The sequence below is a fragment of the Trichosurus vulpecula genome, chromosome 1, assembly GCF_011100635.1.
Source record: "Trichosurus vulpecula isolate mTriVul1 chromosome 1, mTriVul1.pri, whole genome shotgun sequence".
NCBI lineage: Eukaryota > Metazoa > Chordata > Mammalia > Diprotodontia > Phalangeridae > Trichosurus > Trichosurus vulpecula.
Window position 1 is genome coordinate 343,054,633 of NC_050573.1, and position 20,830 is coordinate 343,075,462.

At 34.4% G+C, this 20,830-nt stretch overlaps 1 protein-coding gene across 1 annotated transcript in view; it reads left to right on the forward strand.

Moving 5' to 3' along the window:
* Positions 1-20,830, forward strand: part of LOC118838198 (catenin delta-2-like) — a 197,137-nt gene that overhangs the window by 31,208 nt on the left and 145,099 nt on the right. Inside the window, exons 2-3 of the mRNA XM_036745428.1 lie at positions 10,655-10,689; positions 11,096-11,212. Coding sequence (XP_036601323.1) covers positions 10,655-10,689; positions 11,096-11,212 — 152 coding nt within the window. The remainder of the gene's footprint in view (positions 1-10,654; positions 10,690-11,095; positions 11,213-20,830) is intronic.

Here is a 20,830-nt window from a genome sequence, read left to right on the forward strand (position 1 = left end):
TTATTTGTTTTTACATAAAGAATTAAATCTTGGCAGAATGCTTGATACTGCAGGATGTAGAGTAGAGTCAATATTTTTCAAAGTTGATTGATATTTTGATTTTATAATCATCAATGCTGAAAATGCTGCTTTGCATAAATATGCAGTACAAAATGGCAAAAGTATATATAGAGCCATTTCAGAAATTGTTGGAAATTCTGTCCTAATCCCAAGCCAAAATTCATTTACTGATTTTTTTTTTTTTAGTAAACTCAAATTTTAAACTTCTGTCACTTGAAAGCTTGGCAAATTCTTCTTGAACTTTTAATGGCAGATGACTGATTTTTTTTTTTAATTTCAACAGAGTGTGGTTTAGGAACCCAACTTCGTTTTTTAGAGTCAAAATTTGAAGGAAAGTATTTTTGAAGCTGTGTCTCCAGGCACTTCAGATGATCAATTATAACTCTTACAGTGAATTCTTTCAGAAGGCTATTTTCAATTATAAAATCATCTGTAGTTGTAAACATTTCTAAAGAACAATTTTCCACCCTATTCTTCCATATGTTAACTTTTTTAGGAAGACTTTCAATTTTATCTTTTAACATAAATATGTTACAATTTTTCCCTTGAAGTGACATGTTTAAATCATTTTTTTAAAAATATCCAAAAAATAACATAGTTTTGTAATCCATAAGTCATTATGAAAAAATTAACAAAATCAGATTTCTCATCAGTCAAAAATATAACAATTCATCTTTCAGTTTCAATAATCTGTTTAAACTTCCCCCTCTTGAGACCCACCTTCCCTTGGCAAGTAGTAATAAACTTTTATAATTGGAGTCCATTTCTTTCCAAAGGTTTGAAAACAAACAACTGTTAAGGGTATGGCTTTTAATGAAATTAATGATTTTGGTAGTATCCCAAAGCACAACATCCAACTCTGGTGATATTTTTTGGGCTATGATGGCCTCCTGATGGATCATGAAGTGAGTAAAAGTGATATATTCATTGCCACCACCTTTAATTTTTGCAACAAATCTGACATTCTCTCCCATTATTGCTCCAGCAACATTGTATAGACTCCAATACAATTTTTTGCACTGTAAATCTTCATTTATGAAAAATTCATTGACTTTAATATATGTGTGTGTATAGATATAGATATAGAGATATCTTCTCCTCTTGTGTGCCCTTCCAAAGGGCAACAAAATAATAATTCCTCATGTATGCTTCCTTCATAAATGCATCTTACATAAAGTAACAACTGTGTCATGTTAGAAACATCAGTTGTTTCATCTGAGTTTCAAACTTTGGGCTTCCCTTAAGCCTGGTAACAAGCTGCTAGATTTGGTCATTACTAATTTCAGAAATTCTTTTTTTAAACAGTATCATTTGATAAAGGAATTTTATGAATTTCATCCCCCAATTTTTTCCCATTAACTATTTCTGACATTTTAGTAGCAGCAGGTAACACAGAATCTTCTCCTATCATGTAGGGCTTTTAGATTTTGCAATTAAATAAGAAATTTTACAAGATACAAGTAAATACTTTTCATTAACAATAACAAATTTCTCAAAACATTGTTTTTCTTTATTTGAAGATTTTTAAAAGTCATTCAAAATATCCCTTTGGTTTATTGCAGTACACTGCATGCTTGGTATTAAGATATTGTTTTAGTTTGGCTGGATTAATGCTCTCTGCAGCCAAAACTTCATTACAAATTAAGCAAAGAGATTTTTCCATACGTCATCATTATTAGAAGTAAATCCATATTGCAAAAATGATTCAACATATTTTCTTTTTCTTTTAATTTAGTTGTACTACAACCTGGTAGTGAAGACTCTGCCACATTGTTATCAATATTTTTACCTCTTCTGTCTAAACTTACCTACTTGTCTATAACCAAAAAATATTTTTGTCCTAAAATATAAATAAATATTAATAATTTCTCAGATCAATACTAGCTTTAGTTAATGAAATTATATTTGTTTTTACTTAATTTATAAAATTGATGTTCACACTTACATACACATACAGCAGTGATGGTGGAGAAATATTTTTAAAGGGCTTTAGTCTTTACTTGTTGCTATTAAACATTTACATTTCTGTAAAAGAAGGAGACAACAGCAATTTTTAAAATCAAACACTCTAACACAATACAGTCCAAAGATATACTAATCTGATACTTACATGATGAGGAATGATGGTAGGAAAATATTAAAAGTCTTTATTTTCCATAATTAAACTATTATAATTCTATAAGAGCAGAAAATTTTGTATGTACCATATAAAAAAAAACACTGCAATCTATAACATACAATAGTCTAGAATCTGAGCCAAGGTGTTTCTAGCAGCATTTATTCGCATTGCATGGCCTGACAGAATGCATAGTGAAAAGTATGCATGTTGTGTGTTCAGAACCAAGGCTTCAGTAAAGTCACCTGATGCAACCTGGACAATCACTGCCAGACACTTTTCATCTCGGATTCATTGTCCTTTTGACTTTGAATTAATTTTTGGTCATTGAGTGTTCCAGAAACCTTTTACTTTTGCCAAATTTTTTCTGAACCCCATATTCAGTTACAGGACTTCATGGGGGATCATGACCCACAGTTTAAGAAGTGCCAATTTGGAGCACATCTTCATATGCCTATGGATAGGTTTTATTTCTTTATCTGAAAACTACCTGTTCGTATCCTTTGAACAGTTATCAATGGTGAATGGCTTGTATTCTTATAAATTTGACTGAGGTCTCTATATATTTGAGAAATGATGCCTTTATCAGAGACACTTGCAATAAAGTTTGTTTCCCAGATTTCTGCTTTCCTTCTAATCTTGGTTGTATTGATTTTGTTTGTGCAAAAGCTTTTTGATTTAATATAATCAAAAATACCTATTTTATATTGCATAATGCTCTCCATCTCTTGTTTGGTCATGAACCTGTAACTTACTTAATACTGTAAGTGGCCAGAAACAATTCAAATATCTGAGAGCCACAATCAGGATTACACAGGATTTAGCAGCTGCAACATTAAAGTGTCCAAGGTCATTGAACATGATATTCCATAAGGCAAAGGAGCTAGGCATATGACCAAGAATGAAGGATAATTACTCCAAGAGAGGAAAAATGGTCACTCAATGAAATAAAAGGATTTCAAGCTTTCATAAGGAGACCAGAATTGAACCAAAACTTTGATCTTCAATATCAAGACCCAAGAGAAGCCTAAAAAGGAAAAAGAGCCAAAAAAAGAAAAGAAAAAAAAAGACCATAACTGAACAAAAACTTTGATCTCCAATATCAAGATCTAAAAGAAGCCTAAAAAGGGAAAAAGAGAAAAGAAAGTATAAGAAATTCAAGCATTTAGATACTATACCACTTGGTGCATATATGTTTAGTATTGGTGTTACTTCATGGTCTATTGTACCTTTTAGCAAGATGCAGTTTCCTTCCTTATCTCTTTTAATTAGGTCTATTTTGCTTTTGCTTTCTCTGAGATCAGGATTGTTACCCCTGCTTTTCTTTTTTTTTTTATGTCAGCTGAAGCATAATAGATTCTGCTTCAGCCCCTTACCTTTACTTTGTATGTGTCTCTCTGCTTCAACTGTGTCTCTTCTAAACAACATATTGTAGGATTCTGGTTTTTGACCCATTCTGCCATCCATTTATTTTTTATGGGAGAGTTCATCCCATTCACTTTCACATTTAAGATTACTGATTGTAATCTATTCTATTTTTCCTCCTGCTTGTCCTCTCTCTCTTTTTACACTTTCCCTCCTCAACAGTGTTTTGCTTCTATCTTTCACTTTACCTGGTCTGCTCTCTCTTCTGTCAGGTCCTCCCTCCCCCCACTTTTACTTACTCTCCTCCCCTCTTCCTGTCCTGCTGGGTAAGGTAGATTTCTATATTCAACTGAGTGTGTATATTGTTCCCTCTTTGAGCCAATACTGATGAAAGTGAGGTTCAAGTGATGCCCATCACTTACCCTCCCATCTCCACTATAATAGGATTTTTTCACCTCTTCGTATGAAATAATTTACCCCACCCTACCTCTGCATTCCTTCTGTCCTCAGTGTACTCCTCTTTCTCACCCTTTCATTATTTTTGAGTCATTACCTCAAATTCACTTCATACCATGTCCTCTGTCTATGTATATTACTTCTAGCTGTACTATTAGTGGAAAAATTATTAAGAATCACAACTATTATCTTCCCATGTAGGGATGTAAACAGTTCAGCTCCACTGAATCCCTTATATTTTCTTTCTCCTTTTTCTCTTTGTGGGCTTCTATTGGGTCTTGATATTGGAGATCAATTTTTTTTTGTTCAATTCTGGTCTTCTCCTTATGAGAGCTTGAAATCCTTCTATTTCATCAAGTGGCCATTTTTCCCCTTGGAGTATTATGCTTAATTCCACTGGGTAAGTGATTCTTGGTTGTAGTCCTAGCCCCTTTGCTTTCCAAAATATCATGTTCCATGACTTGGATACTTTAATGTTGCAGCTGCTAAGTCCTGCAAAATCCTGATTGTTGCTCCCCAATATTTGAATTGTTTCTTTCTAGTCAGTTGAAGTATTTTTTTTCCTTGACCTGATAGTTTTGTAATTTGGTTATAATGTTCCTTGGAGTTTTTCTTTTGGGATTTCTTTCCCTGAGGTGATTGGTGTATTTTTTCAATGCCTATTTTGCCCTCTGATTTCAAGATATGAGTGCAGTTTTCCTTGATAATTTCATGACATGCTGTCCAGGTCCTCTTTGTAATTATGGCTTTCAGGTAGTGCAATGATTCTGACACTATCTCTCCTGGATCTATTTTCCAGGTCAGTTGTGTTTCCAATGAAGTATTTTATATTTTCTATTTTTTCATTCTTTTGAATTTGCTTAATTGATTCTTGATGTTGATTCTATAACTTTTTGAGAGAAAGGAGAAGAATGTAGGGCATATAAGGATAGAATTCCTTCTAACTCTGACACCTTAAAAGTGGTAAGGCTGAGCAGGAGATAAGCAAATTACTCTTTTGAGAATATTATGTATTAAGTATTCTGAGAGTTGTGATAATCAGAGTGAGTATCAAAGGAGCACAGACAATATCCTAGTCATATTTAAACCAGGGTGCTTGCATATTTGGAATGCCTTAAAAACCTTAAGAGGTAGTTCAGGTTGACAATGCAGAAGTTAGATAAAGTTTTAGTTAGTCAATAATATATTATTAATGAAAACATTATGATGCACTGAAGAGGGTCTAAAATTTGTCCCAGGGCTGAGAAGTTGTTTGTCATCCCAACTCTAACTGATTTGAGCTATTCTGCTAACTTTCTAATATGGCCATCTTTGTCAAAAAAGATATTATTGGGGAGAATAGATCTAGGAGTATAAATCCATGCTAGAAGGTTAGACATCATCACATATTATCCCCTTATTGTACAGATGAGGAAACAGACCCAAATTGGTTAAGTGACTTACCTATTATCACAGTGGTGGTAAGTAGTATATCAAAGGTTTGAAACCTCATCTTTTGACTGCAAATTCAGCACTTTCCTCTACTTCATGGTGCCCTTGACATCTCTCATCTTCTTAAGATAGACCTGCCTTAGTGGGGAAAAAGTCTTCTGTTTATAATAAATGTATAGTGTGTGTATACTATTTAAATGAGCCTTTCAGTTCTAAGCTTTGGACTTGGAAGGTAGACATGATATTGTTCCATTAAGTTATATTTATTAAAACTAAATAAGAGTTTGATTAGAAAGAATTTCATAATTATCATCATTATATACTACTGCTGTTTGTCACTAAGAAAATTTCAAACTCAGTTCCCAATTTGCTGCTAAAAGATCAGTCCAGCAGAAAATACACTGGAAAGGAGCAATGTCTATTGAGGCAGAGTTCTTATATTCACTTACATCAACCATTTGTTCCCTAGATACAGATTTAAAGGCATGATCTAGTTCATTTCATACATTTATTCAGGGTCTACTACCAAAAAGAAGATTAAAAATGTCAAAGTCTTACTCTTGTGAAACCAATGAGTTATTCACAGCAGTTCCTTGAGCAGAGCAACAGATCTAGTAAAATAACTGCACAGAGATGTTCATTATCAAAATAATCCCTGTCACTGCCTGGTATCAAGATCTCTCATCAGTTACTGACATTCTGAGGGGAAAACATAGGTAAGATGTGCATAGACAGTGCATACAAAGGAATTGTGTTTGCACGTCATTGCTTATTATAACACGTTCACCATATATCTAACAGGTCACTCAAAATAAATCTGTTGAAATCATAATTCATCCAGACTGAGTATTCCCTCAGCATGTTATTCAGATAAAGATATAACTTGCTACCTGGGCGTGACTCTCTCTTTCTTCCTGTAGGTATGCTACAGGCAGATATAATTACAGATGTCTATATACATGTAAATATACAAGTATTGTTTTGCCAGCTACATTATGAAATTGGGACTTATTCAAAAGAATTATAGGGAAAAACATTGTATTTCCTAAAATAGTATGCATTATATTCAATATTTTATCAGTTTCATTATTGTTGTTCAATAATGTCCAACTCTTCATGACCCTGGATAGGTTTTTCTTGGCAAAGATAGTGGAGAGATTTGCCATTTCCTTATCCAGTGGATTAAGGCAAACAGACGTGAAGTAACTTACCCAGAGTCACATAGCTAATGAGTGTCTGAGGCCAGATTTAAACACAGATCTTCCTCACCTCAGGCCCAGCTCTCTATCCACTGAGCCAGCTAGCTGCCTTACTGTCCATTGTATACTGAAACATAATTACTAAATTATTATAAAGAGCTATATACTTGCCTTATAAGGATAGAATTTTCTTTTAAAACCCATGTGCATGTAGCAGTGTCTGTGTAATTCTTTTTACATATATGTATACATGTGGGTTGTGCTTACATGGATGTATATATATATATATATATATATTTTATATATATATATATTTTATATATATATATACACACACACACACACACACAATTCTTATATACCTATATAGTTGTAATGAACATCCATGTAAAATTTATATCTAAATATTTTAGCAATATATATATGCATATATACACACACATATATATGTATATACACATACATATGTGTATATACACATACACATGTATACACACACACACACACACACACACACACACACACATATATATTATATATATATATATATATATATATATATATATATATATATATATATATACACTATTGCATGCCCAAATACACAAATGTTTCTGTGATCTCATTTGGAAGTTCTTTGGAACAATGCAGATTTCATCCAATCACTAGCTGACCATTTTATGTGACACTTATCCATGACTTCCAATAAATTTTCCATAGTGGGCTCCCTCAATATGCTAGAAGGCTACCTTTATTTCTCCTGACATCAAGAACATACCATGAGGGTACTCTGGATGTCCATCTGTCATCCCTTGCCACATGACCACTCCATCTTCTCTTCTTACTGTGTAATTTCCAAATGATATTTTTTTCACTCCTGTTCTTTCTGAGAGTTTCTCATTGGTTATATTTTTACGTACACTCACCCTCTTCCTGTTTTCCTCTTCCTTGCACTCCACATGTATGGTATTCATTTAAATTTTTTTTGCTAGCTATTATATTTTATGACTTGGTATAACACATCAGTACTGATAGGATAGAGGTATTAAAAAAGAATAGTGGTAGGGGCAGCTAGGTGGAGCAGTGAGTAGAGCACTAGCCCTGTAGTCAGGAGGACTTGAGTTCAAATCCGGTCTCAGATACTTGACATATGTACTAGCTGTGTGACCTTGGGCAAGTCACTTAACCCCAATTGCCCTGCGAAAAAACAAACAAACAAAATAAAACCAACAACAAAAAAATTTCTCTATAAAAAAAAGTAGCGGGAATGTATGCCTCAGATAGTCATGGACATACCAGCCAAATGCGTGTTACAATCTGTGCGATAGAAATTACTTGTCCATTTGGTGTTTTCTGTGTGAATGTCAGGTCAAATTCTGATTGATGGCAACATTCTTCCAAGGGACTTTGCAATATTCTGGGGCTTAAAGAAGTCAACACAATGTCATATATAAATAGGATCATTTGGGGCAGCTAGGTGGCTCAGTGAGTAGAGCACCGGCCCTGGAGTCAGGAGGACCTGAGTTCAAATCCTGCCTCAGACACTTGACACAAGTACTAGCTGTGTGACCTCGGGCAAGTCACTTAACCCCAATTGCCCTGCCCCCCCCCAAATAGGATCATTTGAAGGATGGCATCTTCCAAGAAGAATCCCTCTTCAACTTGAATTCTGTGCTGATTGTCTTCCATTACAGCAGTTAACACCTTCAATAAGCATATGCCCTGTTTCTTTCCCCAGCTCATATTTATAGGAAGGTCATTGAAGATGGTATTTGTGCTATTGTACCTTTCAAGGACTCTTAAGTGATTCTGATGTATTGATGAGGGTTACCTTGTTGGAAAAAAATCTGCAAGGCAGCACTTTGTCTTATGTTTTCAAATATTTTTTCAGACTCACAAAACAATAAATACATTGGGATTTTCTGTTTTCTACATCTTTCAGTTTATTTAAAAATACTAATGATGAAGTACATTCTGAATACTGCTTGCAAAAGTCTGATTGTTCCCTACCAATACGCTCTTGAAAGATGCCATTGGTTCATGGATAAAGATTTTGTATAAATGAGAAAGTAGACTTATAAGTGAGTGGTTATTTATATTTTCCTGGACCCTAATTTTAGTATTAATAGGATCTGAGTTTTCCATGCCTTTGTTATCTTCCCTTCCTTCTTATGTTTTGTTTCTTGGTCCCCTAATCCCCTCATAATTGTTACCTTCAGCACAGAACTCTTCTTTGAATGCTTAGTCCAGCTGAGCTTCTTCCCATACTTATGCTCTCTCAGCTATTTTTACCTTTCCTAGAAGCAAATCTAGGATTGTGGCAGTAAGGACCATGTATAGAATTTCTGTTATCATGGGTGGAGAAAACAGTTCATTGTAATGCTTTTTACAAATCTTTTCAATTTTTCTTCTCTTTGTTATCTTCCTTCCACTTTCACCCTTAAATGTTCCTGAGTTTTCTTTACTTCAAAGTTTTACCAAGCTTTCTTTAAAGTGACTTTACCCTTCACTGTTCATCTCTGCCTTATTAGTAAATACTAATCATCATTTCAGAAATCATTATTCATAAGAGAAATAACTCAATATTGCTTCTCTCTTCATTTGACAAGTAACTCAGATGTTTGCTTATTCATGATATTTCAGGGTCCTTTCTTTTGGTATCCTTGTTGTTGTGATTAATTCACATGATAAGACTTGTGGTTAAAATAATTGTAATCACTGCTAATGTCATTTCTTCTATCCTTGTTACATTTTTTGATTGTCAATTACTTGTTTGAATTGTTTAGATTTAGGTTGTTTAGATTATACACTATATACATTTTCTTCTTGGTTTTGAACTAATTCTTATCTTACCATTAAAAAGCCAATAATGTTTATAAATGTATTTGCATTTTAATATACAAATATAATTCAGCTCTTCAAAAAAATCTGAGTTTCGTGTGATGTATGTGATGCTTCCTATCATGTAGAATACCAACAGTCAAATGTAGCTCATAAAATATAAGACAAAAATAAAGGCAAGCCCACACATTTGTATTTAGGGACAAGTAGTTAATATAAATGTATATGAGCACTATCCTTTAGGAGAGACATTTCCTTCAAAGTGTTTTTGAACCAACCCATTGACAACAAATTGGCAATTGAGTCTGAAATTGTCTGAGTGCTAAAAATGATGTGAAAAAATGCTAAGTACTTATATGGATTTAAACATATCAGAATATGCTTATAATCATTTTAGTTTCAGCTTCTGTAAGTAATGTTATTACTATAAAAATTTAATCCTAATTTATCAATATGAGAGCACTGTTTAAAATGCTTAAAGAGAGAAAGTGGATATATTTTATTTCCCTTTATTGTATCCAGGGGATCTTCAACCTTCTTTATGTCTCGGACCCTTTGGACGATCTTAAGAAGCCTATAGATGGATCCTCAGAATAATGCTTTTCAATGTGTAAAATAAAATACATAGGATTACAAGGAAACCCAATTACATTAAAATATAGCTATAAAATATTAAAATGGAAACAACTACAAGCTCTACTACATAACTATATGCAGACTAAAAATCCTTGCTTTAATACTTAAATAGGCAAATTACCAAAAATGTTATATGTAATCTATATGTTGCACTCTTTGCAAAGTCTATGGCAAAATTCCAACTTGCCTTTTAAAAAACTTAAAATAGTGGCAGACTCCTAGTATAATGAAACTGGAACAATGTATTTGTTATTATCCAAAATGTTCATATCAGTGGTGAGAATAACATGCCTTTCCATGGTCTTTTGTGGTAATGGCTTTAATAGCAGCCTTTTCATTCATGAAAATTGGCACATTAATGCTTTATATTTATGATGAATATAACCTAAATGTACATTAATTTGAATATCAAATAAATCAGCCAATTTTCAGAGATGATGTAGGAAAAAAAACAGTGATTCCACATATTCTTAAAATGTGCTTTTGTATGTTATAATATAGATTCATCAAAAAAATCAACATGTTATACATATTTATTCTCTTTTTGCAGTTCAACAGAAGAACAGTTTCATTGGCAAACACAAGGTAAAGTATAGAATTGTGATGGAAATTTAAAGTTACATATGAATCAGAATTAATTTCACTGTACTTACAAAATAAAAGATATAAAGAAATAAGATAAGCATGGCAATAGTCTGAAATTAAACTTTTTCATTCTTTATGAAAAACTTTATTTAGATAAGTATGATTGGAAAGGATTTGGTTAAGTTCTTGTCAATTTCTCGCCTAATTTTAGAACCCCCAAGAGAAATGGTCTTAATTGTTCCTGACCTAAAAAAAAGAGAGAAAGAGAGAATAGAGTGTGATAGTGATCTGAGAAATTACTGAGGTAAAAATATTTCATTAGGCTGCTTTTGACTATCAAATAATGAAAACAATGAAAAGATATTGTTGATTATGGGCTAAAATTTTTTGTATTTATTTTAAATAGATGGTCAGAAGGATATAGAGGATGAACTCACAACTGGTCTTGAACTGGTAGACTCCTGTATTAGATCACTTCAAGAATCAGGAATACTCGATCCCCAGGACTATTCAACTAGTGAAAGTAAGTTTAAAGAACCTTTTCTTCTTTGTCTGCTATTTCATATTTATTTTTCAAAGATGCTTGCAGTGCTTCAAAGGAAAAAAGCATTGTGTTATTCCAGCCCTCATTTCCTCTGTCAACTTAGAACATTTAAATTATTTAAATTAACTATTACCTGTATACTTATATACAGGTTATCATATTCAAGGACCAAATATTTTCACAGTTGCTAATCAAACAGAAAGAATGACTTTTTACAAAAATCTAAAAGCAACTCACAAATACTCCATGTTCAATAATTCATTCAAATTATTTTTTAAAATAACTTTATATAACTGTGAAAATAGGATATGTCATAATTTCTCTGTCTATACTGAACAACAATATTAAAATCCTATCAGTTTTGATATTTGCTAATGAATAGAAGATATGTATAGTTCAATGAATCTCTTATAAGATTTCATAGTAATAAAAAACAAATATCTCTGAAAATCAAATTCATTAAAACAAGCACTTGCTATGGGAATTATATTAAAAGGCAGTAGGATGTTTCCTATTCTAGATGTTAAAAATATAACTTCTTAAATCCCATCAAGAATGTTCATTTTGAGATAAACAAATTTGGAATACAGCAGCCTCCTTATATACTTTTGTATATATACATATAACTTTTGATATTATTCTATGACCTGCATTTAGTCTCTGTAGTTCCATAACCTTTATTATCCATGGAGAATTATAGGACAGCATCATCAGGAACAGCCAAGACCAATTAAAAATGAAATCTATCCCCTTCAATAAGGTAGGTGGTCTGATCTTATAATCCTTGCTTTCTGTATATGGTACTTAAAAAGTCATACTAACTTCACTACCTAAAAGAGGCTCTCTACCGGTACACCATAGTGCATTTCACTATTATTATATAAAATGTCAGCCTTGGAAAGGACTTTAGAGATCATTTAGTCCAGCCCCTAACTGAAGAATGAAAGGCTTAATGTTTCACTGAAAAAAATTGAGATGGCAAGAGTTTGTTCTTATATCTTCCTCAATTTGCATTTCCCAGATGCCCCCTGACACTCTTCATTCACCCCTGTCTCAAATGAAGAGGCAACCCATCTTGCCAAGTAAACCTTTTTTCTTGCATAAGTGATCCCATTTCATCTCCCTTCTCTAGCAGATTATGCCCTCTATCTTCCCCACTCAATCCATCCCTCCCTTCTAGTTATCATTCTATATTTCTCCTCCCTTTTTTGGCTAAACTCATTGAAAAGGCCATCAACAATAAGTAACTTCATTTTCTTCTCCTACTCTCTTCCTCATTTTATTTAGTCTGGCTTCCAATATCATTCAACTAAAACTGTTCTCTCCAAAATTGCTAATATTCTCTTAATTGCCAAATTTAATGGCCTTTTCTTAGTCCTCATCCTTCTTGACCTCTCTATATCCTTTGTCATTGTTGATCATCCTCTTCTCCTGGACACTCTCTTCTTTTCCTGGTTTTCATGACACTACTCTATCTTGTTTCCCATCTTACATGTCTGATCTCTCCTCAGTCTCCATTGCAGGATCTTCATCTAGGTCATACCCACTAACAATGAGTATGCCACAAGACTCTGTCCTCTGCTCTCTTGTTTTCTCCCTCTATACTATTTCACTTGCTGACCTCATCAAGTCCCCATGTATTCAATTATTATCTCTATGTTGATGAGCCTCAGATCTACTTGACTTTTCTCCTGACTTCCCATCTTGCATCTCTGCCTATTGGACTTCTGGAACTGGGTTTCACATAGATATCTTAAACTCAGCATGTTCAAATCTAAATTATTTATTTTTCCCAAACCTTCTCTTCCTAACTTCCCTCTCACTGTTGAAGGTATCACCATCCTCCTCATGACCAAAGCTCATATCCCAGGTATCTTGAATCCTCTGTTTTTCCTATCCCATCTCCAACATACTACCAAAGATTGTTGATTTTCCTTTCATAAAATTTCTCATATTTTCCCCCTTCTCTCGTTAATATGATCTTCATCCTGTGGTAGGCTCTTATCAGCTCACAACTTGATTATTGCGATAGCCTACTGGTTGGTATCTGTGCTACAAGTATCTCCTTGCTCCAGTCCATCCTTCACTTAATTGCCAAAGTTATCCTCAAAGCTCAGGTGCACACCTGTCACACACCCCACCCCCACTAGTTAAACTCCAGTAGCTTCCTGTCATCCTCTGTTTGGCATTTGAACACTCTAACAGCCTTACTCCCTTCTACCTTTCCAGTCTTCTTACATTTTGTCTTCCACCCATCACAACCCCAATCCCTGTCTGGCAAAACTGGTGTCCTTGATGTTCTTTGAAGAGAGTGCTCTATCTCCTGACTCTGAGCATTTTAACTGGCAGTCCCCAAGCCTGGGAATGTTTTTCCTCCTCATGTCTATTTTCTGATATCCTAGGCTTCTTCAAGGCCCAACTAAAAGCCTACCTTCTACAAGAAATTTTTCTACCCCCTTAATTCTAAGGCCTTCTCTCTGTGGATTATCTTCAACTTACCGGGTATATAACTAGTTGTCATGTTATTACCCTCATTAGGACTCTTTAGGAGCCTGGACTGTTTGTCTTTTGTCCTTCTTTGTATTCCATGTGCTTAGCACAGTTTCTGACATTTATTGGGTACATAATGAAGGTTTATTGACTAAATGACCTTGAAAATACCACTAAAAATAATCACCCAGCTTTTGCTTGAAGATTTTCTAATAATAATTTTTTTAAAAAGGCCAACTTGTTGAGTTAGTCCATTCCATTTTGGAATAATTCTAGTTGTTAGAGTATTCTATATAGATGGCACTCAGAAAAAGTCACATTCAGAGTTTATTGGTGATTTGTATATTATTGATTTTCACTCTATTTAACATTGTCTAAAATGAATGTACTTCAATTTAATTTGGGGAGGTGATGAATTGCTATATAATGTTTGATGAACTAATTCCCTGAGTTATGAAAAGACTCAAAACATAACCAGAAATTCCATGGAATTAAAAAAAATGTTTAAGGACTAAAAGAATATTTTTTCTCTCTTCTGATTTGAAGGTACAATGATTTTGTTATTCTGAGGAGTTAAATGGCCTCTGAAATATCTCTATCCTTTTTTGCAAAATTTTTGGTAGACTAGAAAATTTTATTTCTAGGTGACCATGATAACAGGTATGTCATAAATTATAATGAGGTGCATATGTTTTACAAATCTCTCATAAACTGCAATTAGAAATTTACCTATACTAGCTTACCTTTCTAAACATGAATGGAAGCCATTAGGAAATTGCTGGTTCAGAGGCCCAAGATGTGAGAGAATGCAGAAAGAAAACAACTGAAGGACATATACAGAATAGCTACCCATTATATATTTGTAAATGTCTCCTTTTCTACATGAAAACTCGAACTATATACAGTTTCCCCAAAGGATGTCTGCTTTCCCTTCTGTTACATATTATTTTAAGCAGATTACACAGCCTCCTCAAAAAATTATGACTATTGCTTTAGAAGAGAGTATATTAATGAAAAAGACACAGGCAAAATATAAAAAGTATGTTTTTTTTAGATTATGAAGAGGAGGAAGAAATGTACATTTCCCAAATGAAAAACAGTTACTGCCATCTGTGTTATGAATGGCTCCTGGGATTAAGGTCTAAGTTTAGAGATTTGGGAAGATTAGTGAAAATTTCCATCAAACACGTAATTGTGTTTTGTAATTGACAAGGTACCAGAGGTACCCAAAAACCAATTATTATGCTCAAATGAAACTCAGACATGACAAAGTGAAGGGTTGAAGCTTGGAAAAGGAAAAAAAAAATATCTCTCAAACTCTCTGAAACTGGTCAAATAGAGAAGAATTAGAATTTGAAATCATCAAAACATTCTTAGAGTCTATCCTGGGATTAATTTTACCTTGGGGTCACAGTGAAGACCATACCAATCAGCACCCTTCAACCTAGTTCCCCAGCTCTGATTCAGCAAGTAGGGAGAGGAAAGAAGCAACCAGTCGATCAATCGGCAACTATTTATTATGCGACTAATATATGTGAGGCACTGTGCTAGGTGCTGAGATAAAATATGTATAGAATAAAGCAATTCCTACTCATAAGTCTATATTGTGTCAGAAGAGTATAAGTACAGACAGAGTGAATATAAAGAAAATAAATATAAAGTAGTTCAACACAAGACAGTTTGGAAAGGAGAGCACTAGCAGTTGAGAGAATCAGGGAAGATTTCATGCAGTAGTAGAGCTGTGTTTTTAAGAAAAAGAAGATTCTATGAACTGGATTCAAGGACAGTGTATCTCTAGCAAGGGGGACGATTAGTGCAAGGATGGGAGATGGAGTGTTGTGGTTAATGAATAGAGAGAAGACAAAGTTAACTGGATTGCAAAATGTGGGAAGGGGGATTAATGTACAATATAGTTAGAAAGATAGGTTGACTCAAGGTTGTGAAGAACTCTAAAAGGTAAACAGAGGAGTTTATATCTTATCCAAGAGACACTAGGAAGTTGACTGATCAGTGGACTGGCATGGTCAGATTTCGGCTTAAGGAAAATCACTTGAACAGCAGTGGAGAAAATGGACTGAAATGGTCAGAGACCTAGGACAGGAAGACCAACTAGGAGACCATTGAAATACCCCATTAGGTAAGAGATTATGAGGGTCTGAACTTCAGTGGTGGTAGCAGCTGGTGAGTAGAGAGAAGCAACTGGATTTAAGAGATATGGAGGTAGAAGTGGCAAGATTTGGCAACTGATTGCATGTGAGCTGAGGAAATATAAGGATTTAAGATGACATCAAGGTTACAAATCCTGGAGATTGAAAGAATAGTGGTACCTTCTATGGAAATAGTGAAGACTGGAAGAGAGTTAGGTTTGGAGTGGGGATAGGAAATGGAAATAAGGAGATCTGGTTTGGAAACATTGGATTTGATATAGCTCCACAAGATCCGATTTAAAATATTTAACAAGGAACTAAGGGGTGATATAGTACTGCAGCTCAAAGGAGAGACTACAGTTGGATATATAGATATATCATTGGTGTAGAAATGACAATTAAACCTATTGGAGCTGATGAAATCACCAAGAAGGGTTGGGGGCGGGGCCAAGACAAAGTCTGGGAGAACAACATTAGGGGATGTAATCTGTGCGATCAAGTAGTAGAGGAGATTGAGGAGTAATATAGGCAGGAGGAAGACCAAGAGAAAGTAGTTTCTTGCAAATTTGGAGAAGAGAGGAGTGAGTGGTCAGTATTTTGACATGCAGCAAAGTTGAGAAGGATAATTACTGAGAAAATACTGAGCACTAAGGTTTAACAATTAAGAAGTCATTGGTAACTTTGATTGCCAGTGAAGAGAGCAGTTTCAGTTGAGTGATGAGGTCAGAATACATATTACAAAGGGTTAAGAGGTGAATGAACCAGGTGGAAGCTAAGATACCAATTATATAATGCCTTTTCTAGGAGCAGTACTTTCCTTTCCAGGGCAGCTGGTTGGCTCAGTGGATAAGTGCTAACCTGGAGTCAGGAAGACTCATCTTCCTGAGTTCAAATCCAGCCTTAGATACTTGCTAGCTCTGTGACCCTGGGCAAGTCACTTAACTCTGTTTACCTCAGTTTCCTTGTCTGTAAAATGAGCTGGAGAAGGAAATGGCAAACTACTCTAGTATTTTTGCCAAGAAAACCCCAAATGGGGTCACAAAGAGTCAGAAATAACTGAACAACAACAACAACAAAAAAAAAACTTTCCACTTATTCCTTCTAGGTTCTTCCTTACAAGTATCACTGCTCACATCACAAGTGTTAATAATATTAATTATGAGATAGCACTATCTTCACACTTTAGTTTTTATTTTATTTTTATTATTAAAATGGGTTTTGATCAGTGGGCAGAATAGCACAGTAATGTTTTGAAATTTGAGTCAGCATGGATGGACAATGAGCTAGGAATGGAATTGATCGTAAGGAGGAGAACAAGCTGGATTTGAAAAATGCAAAGAGCTCTTTGTTACCCTAAAGCTTCTCCCTGAAATGAATGTCTATTATTTTAACATCATTATTCTTTCCGGTGATGCTGAATGAAAACAAGCCATGGAATAACTTTTTCTCCAAATAATTAAATTTCTGGGTTACCTGAAAGTAAATAAATAGGGGTGTGGTGGGTATGAATAAGTTACATTATTCAGAAATATTTGTGACTGGAAATGGAGGTGACTGCAAAAATTGTGGTGTCACGTAGAAAGAGTGAGGGATGAGCAATAGACATGATAAGCACTGTATTAGCATCCACTCATTTCCAAGAGATCTAGCATAAGCCCTTCAGCATATTGTGTGCAGAATTTGTAAAATTCTATGGGTCAACCATAAGAACAAATGGTGACTAAGAAAATTGAGCAAGTCTTTAATTAGTTCTGAGAAACCAGTGTTAGATGAAACAAAATTTTAAGGAGCAGCTAGTTCCATATCAACAATATGTATAAATAGGTGATTGACTATATAGCACTGAAGCAGGGTTTCATGACTTTTCCATAGAGTTTGGTTATAATGGATAAGTGATGTTATTGAGAAGTTATGCTGTTTGGAAGAACATTTATGTAGTGTTTGCTGTAGATCCAGTAAGGGCTCCATAGTATTATTAAATAAGATCATAGGAGATAAAAGCCAACAAAGTAGAGGCAAAAAAGTTTCATTTCCAAAGAAAATGCATTGCATTGCTTTTCAAGGTTTTCAATTTTTGTTCTTCATAACTAGTTTATATGAGGTTTCTTTGCCCTTCCACAGTTATTGATTATGGTGAATATATCTATATTTGCAGTGGTCACTAAGCTTGCTTTTTATATGGAAAAAAAGGTTATGCATGTTTCTTTTGCATCTGGGCTATATTAAAGAAAGAGGAAGTATTGGTAAAAGTATCCATATTAGTTGGTAAAGTGTCTAATCACCTTATTCAAACACTTACTTTGGTGAAGTAGCAAGAGGTATAAGACTAGAGGATAATATTCAGCAACCCACATGGCCAATAAAATTTTCAAGTGCCTTTGAAACTGCTCTTCTAGGTAATGAATTGAACTTTAAATATTTATTCTACTCTAATGTAGTAAATCTGAGTGAATTACTTTTGATTCTTTTACCTTTTAGTTATGTTGTCTCTGAGAGATAATGGTACAATGCACAGGGTTGGACTTGGTTCCAAGAGGCAACGGCATTTGAATCTCACCTCTGACATTTCCTAGCTCTATGACTGTAGCCAAATCAAACTGAGCCTCTCTGAGCCTCAGTTTCCTCATCTGTAAAATGGATATGATACCTACCTCATAGGATCATGGGATCAAATGAGATAATATAATTAAAGCACTTTGTAACCCTTAAAATTCTAGATAAATGACAAATATTGATTTTAAATTGGGGCAATTACATTAGTTAAAGTAATTTAATTTAAAACACTTTAAAACTGGAAACTAAGTTTATATGGTCTTGACAAAAACAGTTAAATTCTAATTTGCATTAAATTGTCCTATATATTGAGAGATTGAATCAGAATTTTCAGGTGTGGTTGGATCTAATAACCCTCCATATATGCAAGTAAAGGCACAAGAGTAGCCAAAATGACAAATGGCTTCCTAATTGTTTCCTGGTGATTGAACCTTCACTTTTCTCCCAGGAGAATGGATGCTGATTTTGGTGTATTGCTATTTCCAGTTGATCTCTTCTTTGTAATTATGCAAATAAGGCAGATCTAGGGAGCAAATAGTAAGTCAGCGTTTATATTAAGCACCTACTATCCAACTTGCACTATGCTAAATGCTGGGAATACAAAGACAGGCAAAAGACTGCTCTCAAGGAGCTCCCAGTCTAATGGAGGAGACAACTTAGAAACAACTGCATACTGTCAACTAGATAGAACTGGCCTCTAACCTGTAGGTGGCCTGAGCTGAACAAAGCTGGCTAGAGACAGGAGAGTCAGGAATCAAACAGAAGTTTAAACATTCCAGGCCTGGGGGAAAACTAGTGAAAATGCCTATAGTCAGGACATGCAATGTCTTATTTGAGGAGTATCAGGGAGGTCAGTGCCACTGGATTGTAGAGTATATCCAGAAATTATTGTGTATAAGAGAAATACGTGAATAAAACCTTAAAACCAAATAAGCAAAAATGACTAGTCATTCAGAGCCCACGAAGTAGAAGGTATTAAAAGAAATGAAAATGGTCTATAGATCAAATGTAATTAGAGTTTTTTAAGAAATCAGGCATTTTCTTAGTTCTTTTATGAATAAACAGGCTTAAATAGGTCTTAATTTTCTGAATAAATACAATAATTACTTCAGCTCTTTGGATCTTTAGAAAGAGCAGCATTTATTACAACTTGACCATCATGGTTATTTTTCATGACTTAATTGGGTGGTTTTTTTTACTTATGAAAATCTTTTTCACATTGATACACACCATGTTCTATATATATTTTACAAGATTCCATCATTACATAACTACTTTCTGCTTTCATTGGCCTTTTAACAAGCATTAGATTTGATTTGCTATTCCTGACTTTGCACTGAGTTCTTGAAAAATTACTTAAGCCATTTGTTTCTACCCCTATGTCCTTGGGAATCATTGATAATGGTAGCATTGTATGAGGAAAAAATTAAATTACATACATGACAGCAAGAGCAAAGATTTCTAGATGGAGAATTAGAAGGGACCTTAGATGTCATTTCTCCAAATCCTTCATTTTATAGCTGAAGTACCTAAGGCCTAGAGAGGTAAAGACACTTGTCCAAGGCCACACAAGGTGTTAATAGAAGCAGGATACGAACTCAGATCCTTTGACTAAATCCTCTTTGCATTGTTCTGAGTTTAAAAGAGAAACAAGCCCTAACAAAGGTATTATCATAATCAGACCACAAGGTGGGATGATAGGTATCCTCTCTTAATCTAGCGCAGAGAAACTGTAGGAAAGATGGAACACCATAAATATGGTTAAAGAATAGCTGTGTAACCTCAACAGAGCCATTACTAAGTGCCTTAAAATATTTTGCCACATGTTCAGTTTAGGCAATAGGTACTGAGTCTGTGGGACAGATGTTACAGCTAAAGCAGACCAGAATGAACAACTCCAGAAAAAATCTCCTTTGAATAGACAAATATCCACATTGGCATTATATGTGGAGTGCTGGACTTTAAATTAGAAAGACTTGGCTTGCAATTCTTTCTCTAACACTACTGGTGATCAAGAGTGAAAATTCCCTTACCCTCTCTGAGCCACATTTTCCTAATCTATAAAAATAAGGATACAACAATTCTGGAAGGCAAATGCTTTTATTAGCCCCATTGGAGGCATGAGGAAACTGAGGCAGCCAAAAGTTGGACAAGGTCATATGGCTAGTGAGTGTCTGAAGTGGGATTTGAACTGAAGTAGACTTGACTGCAAGTCCAGTGCTCTATTCACTGCACCACTTAGTGGAAAGAATGTATTCATACATATCATATGTATACACACATGTCTGTATATTTATATTTATATTAGGAGCTCTACAGATATTAAAATTCTGTATGAACCTAATTGAAGACAATGATGATTCACACAGGAGCATTAGTTTGGTACTATCTGGTTGAAACATTTTAG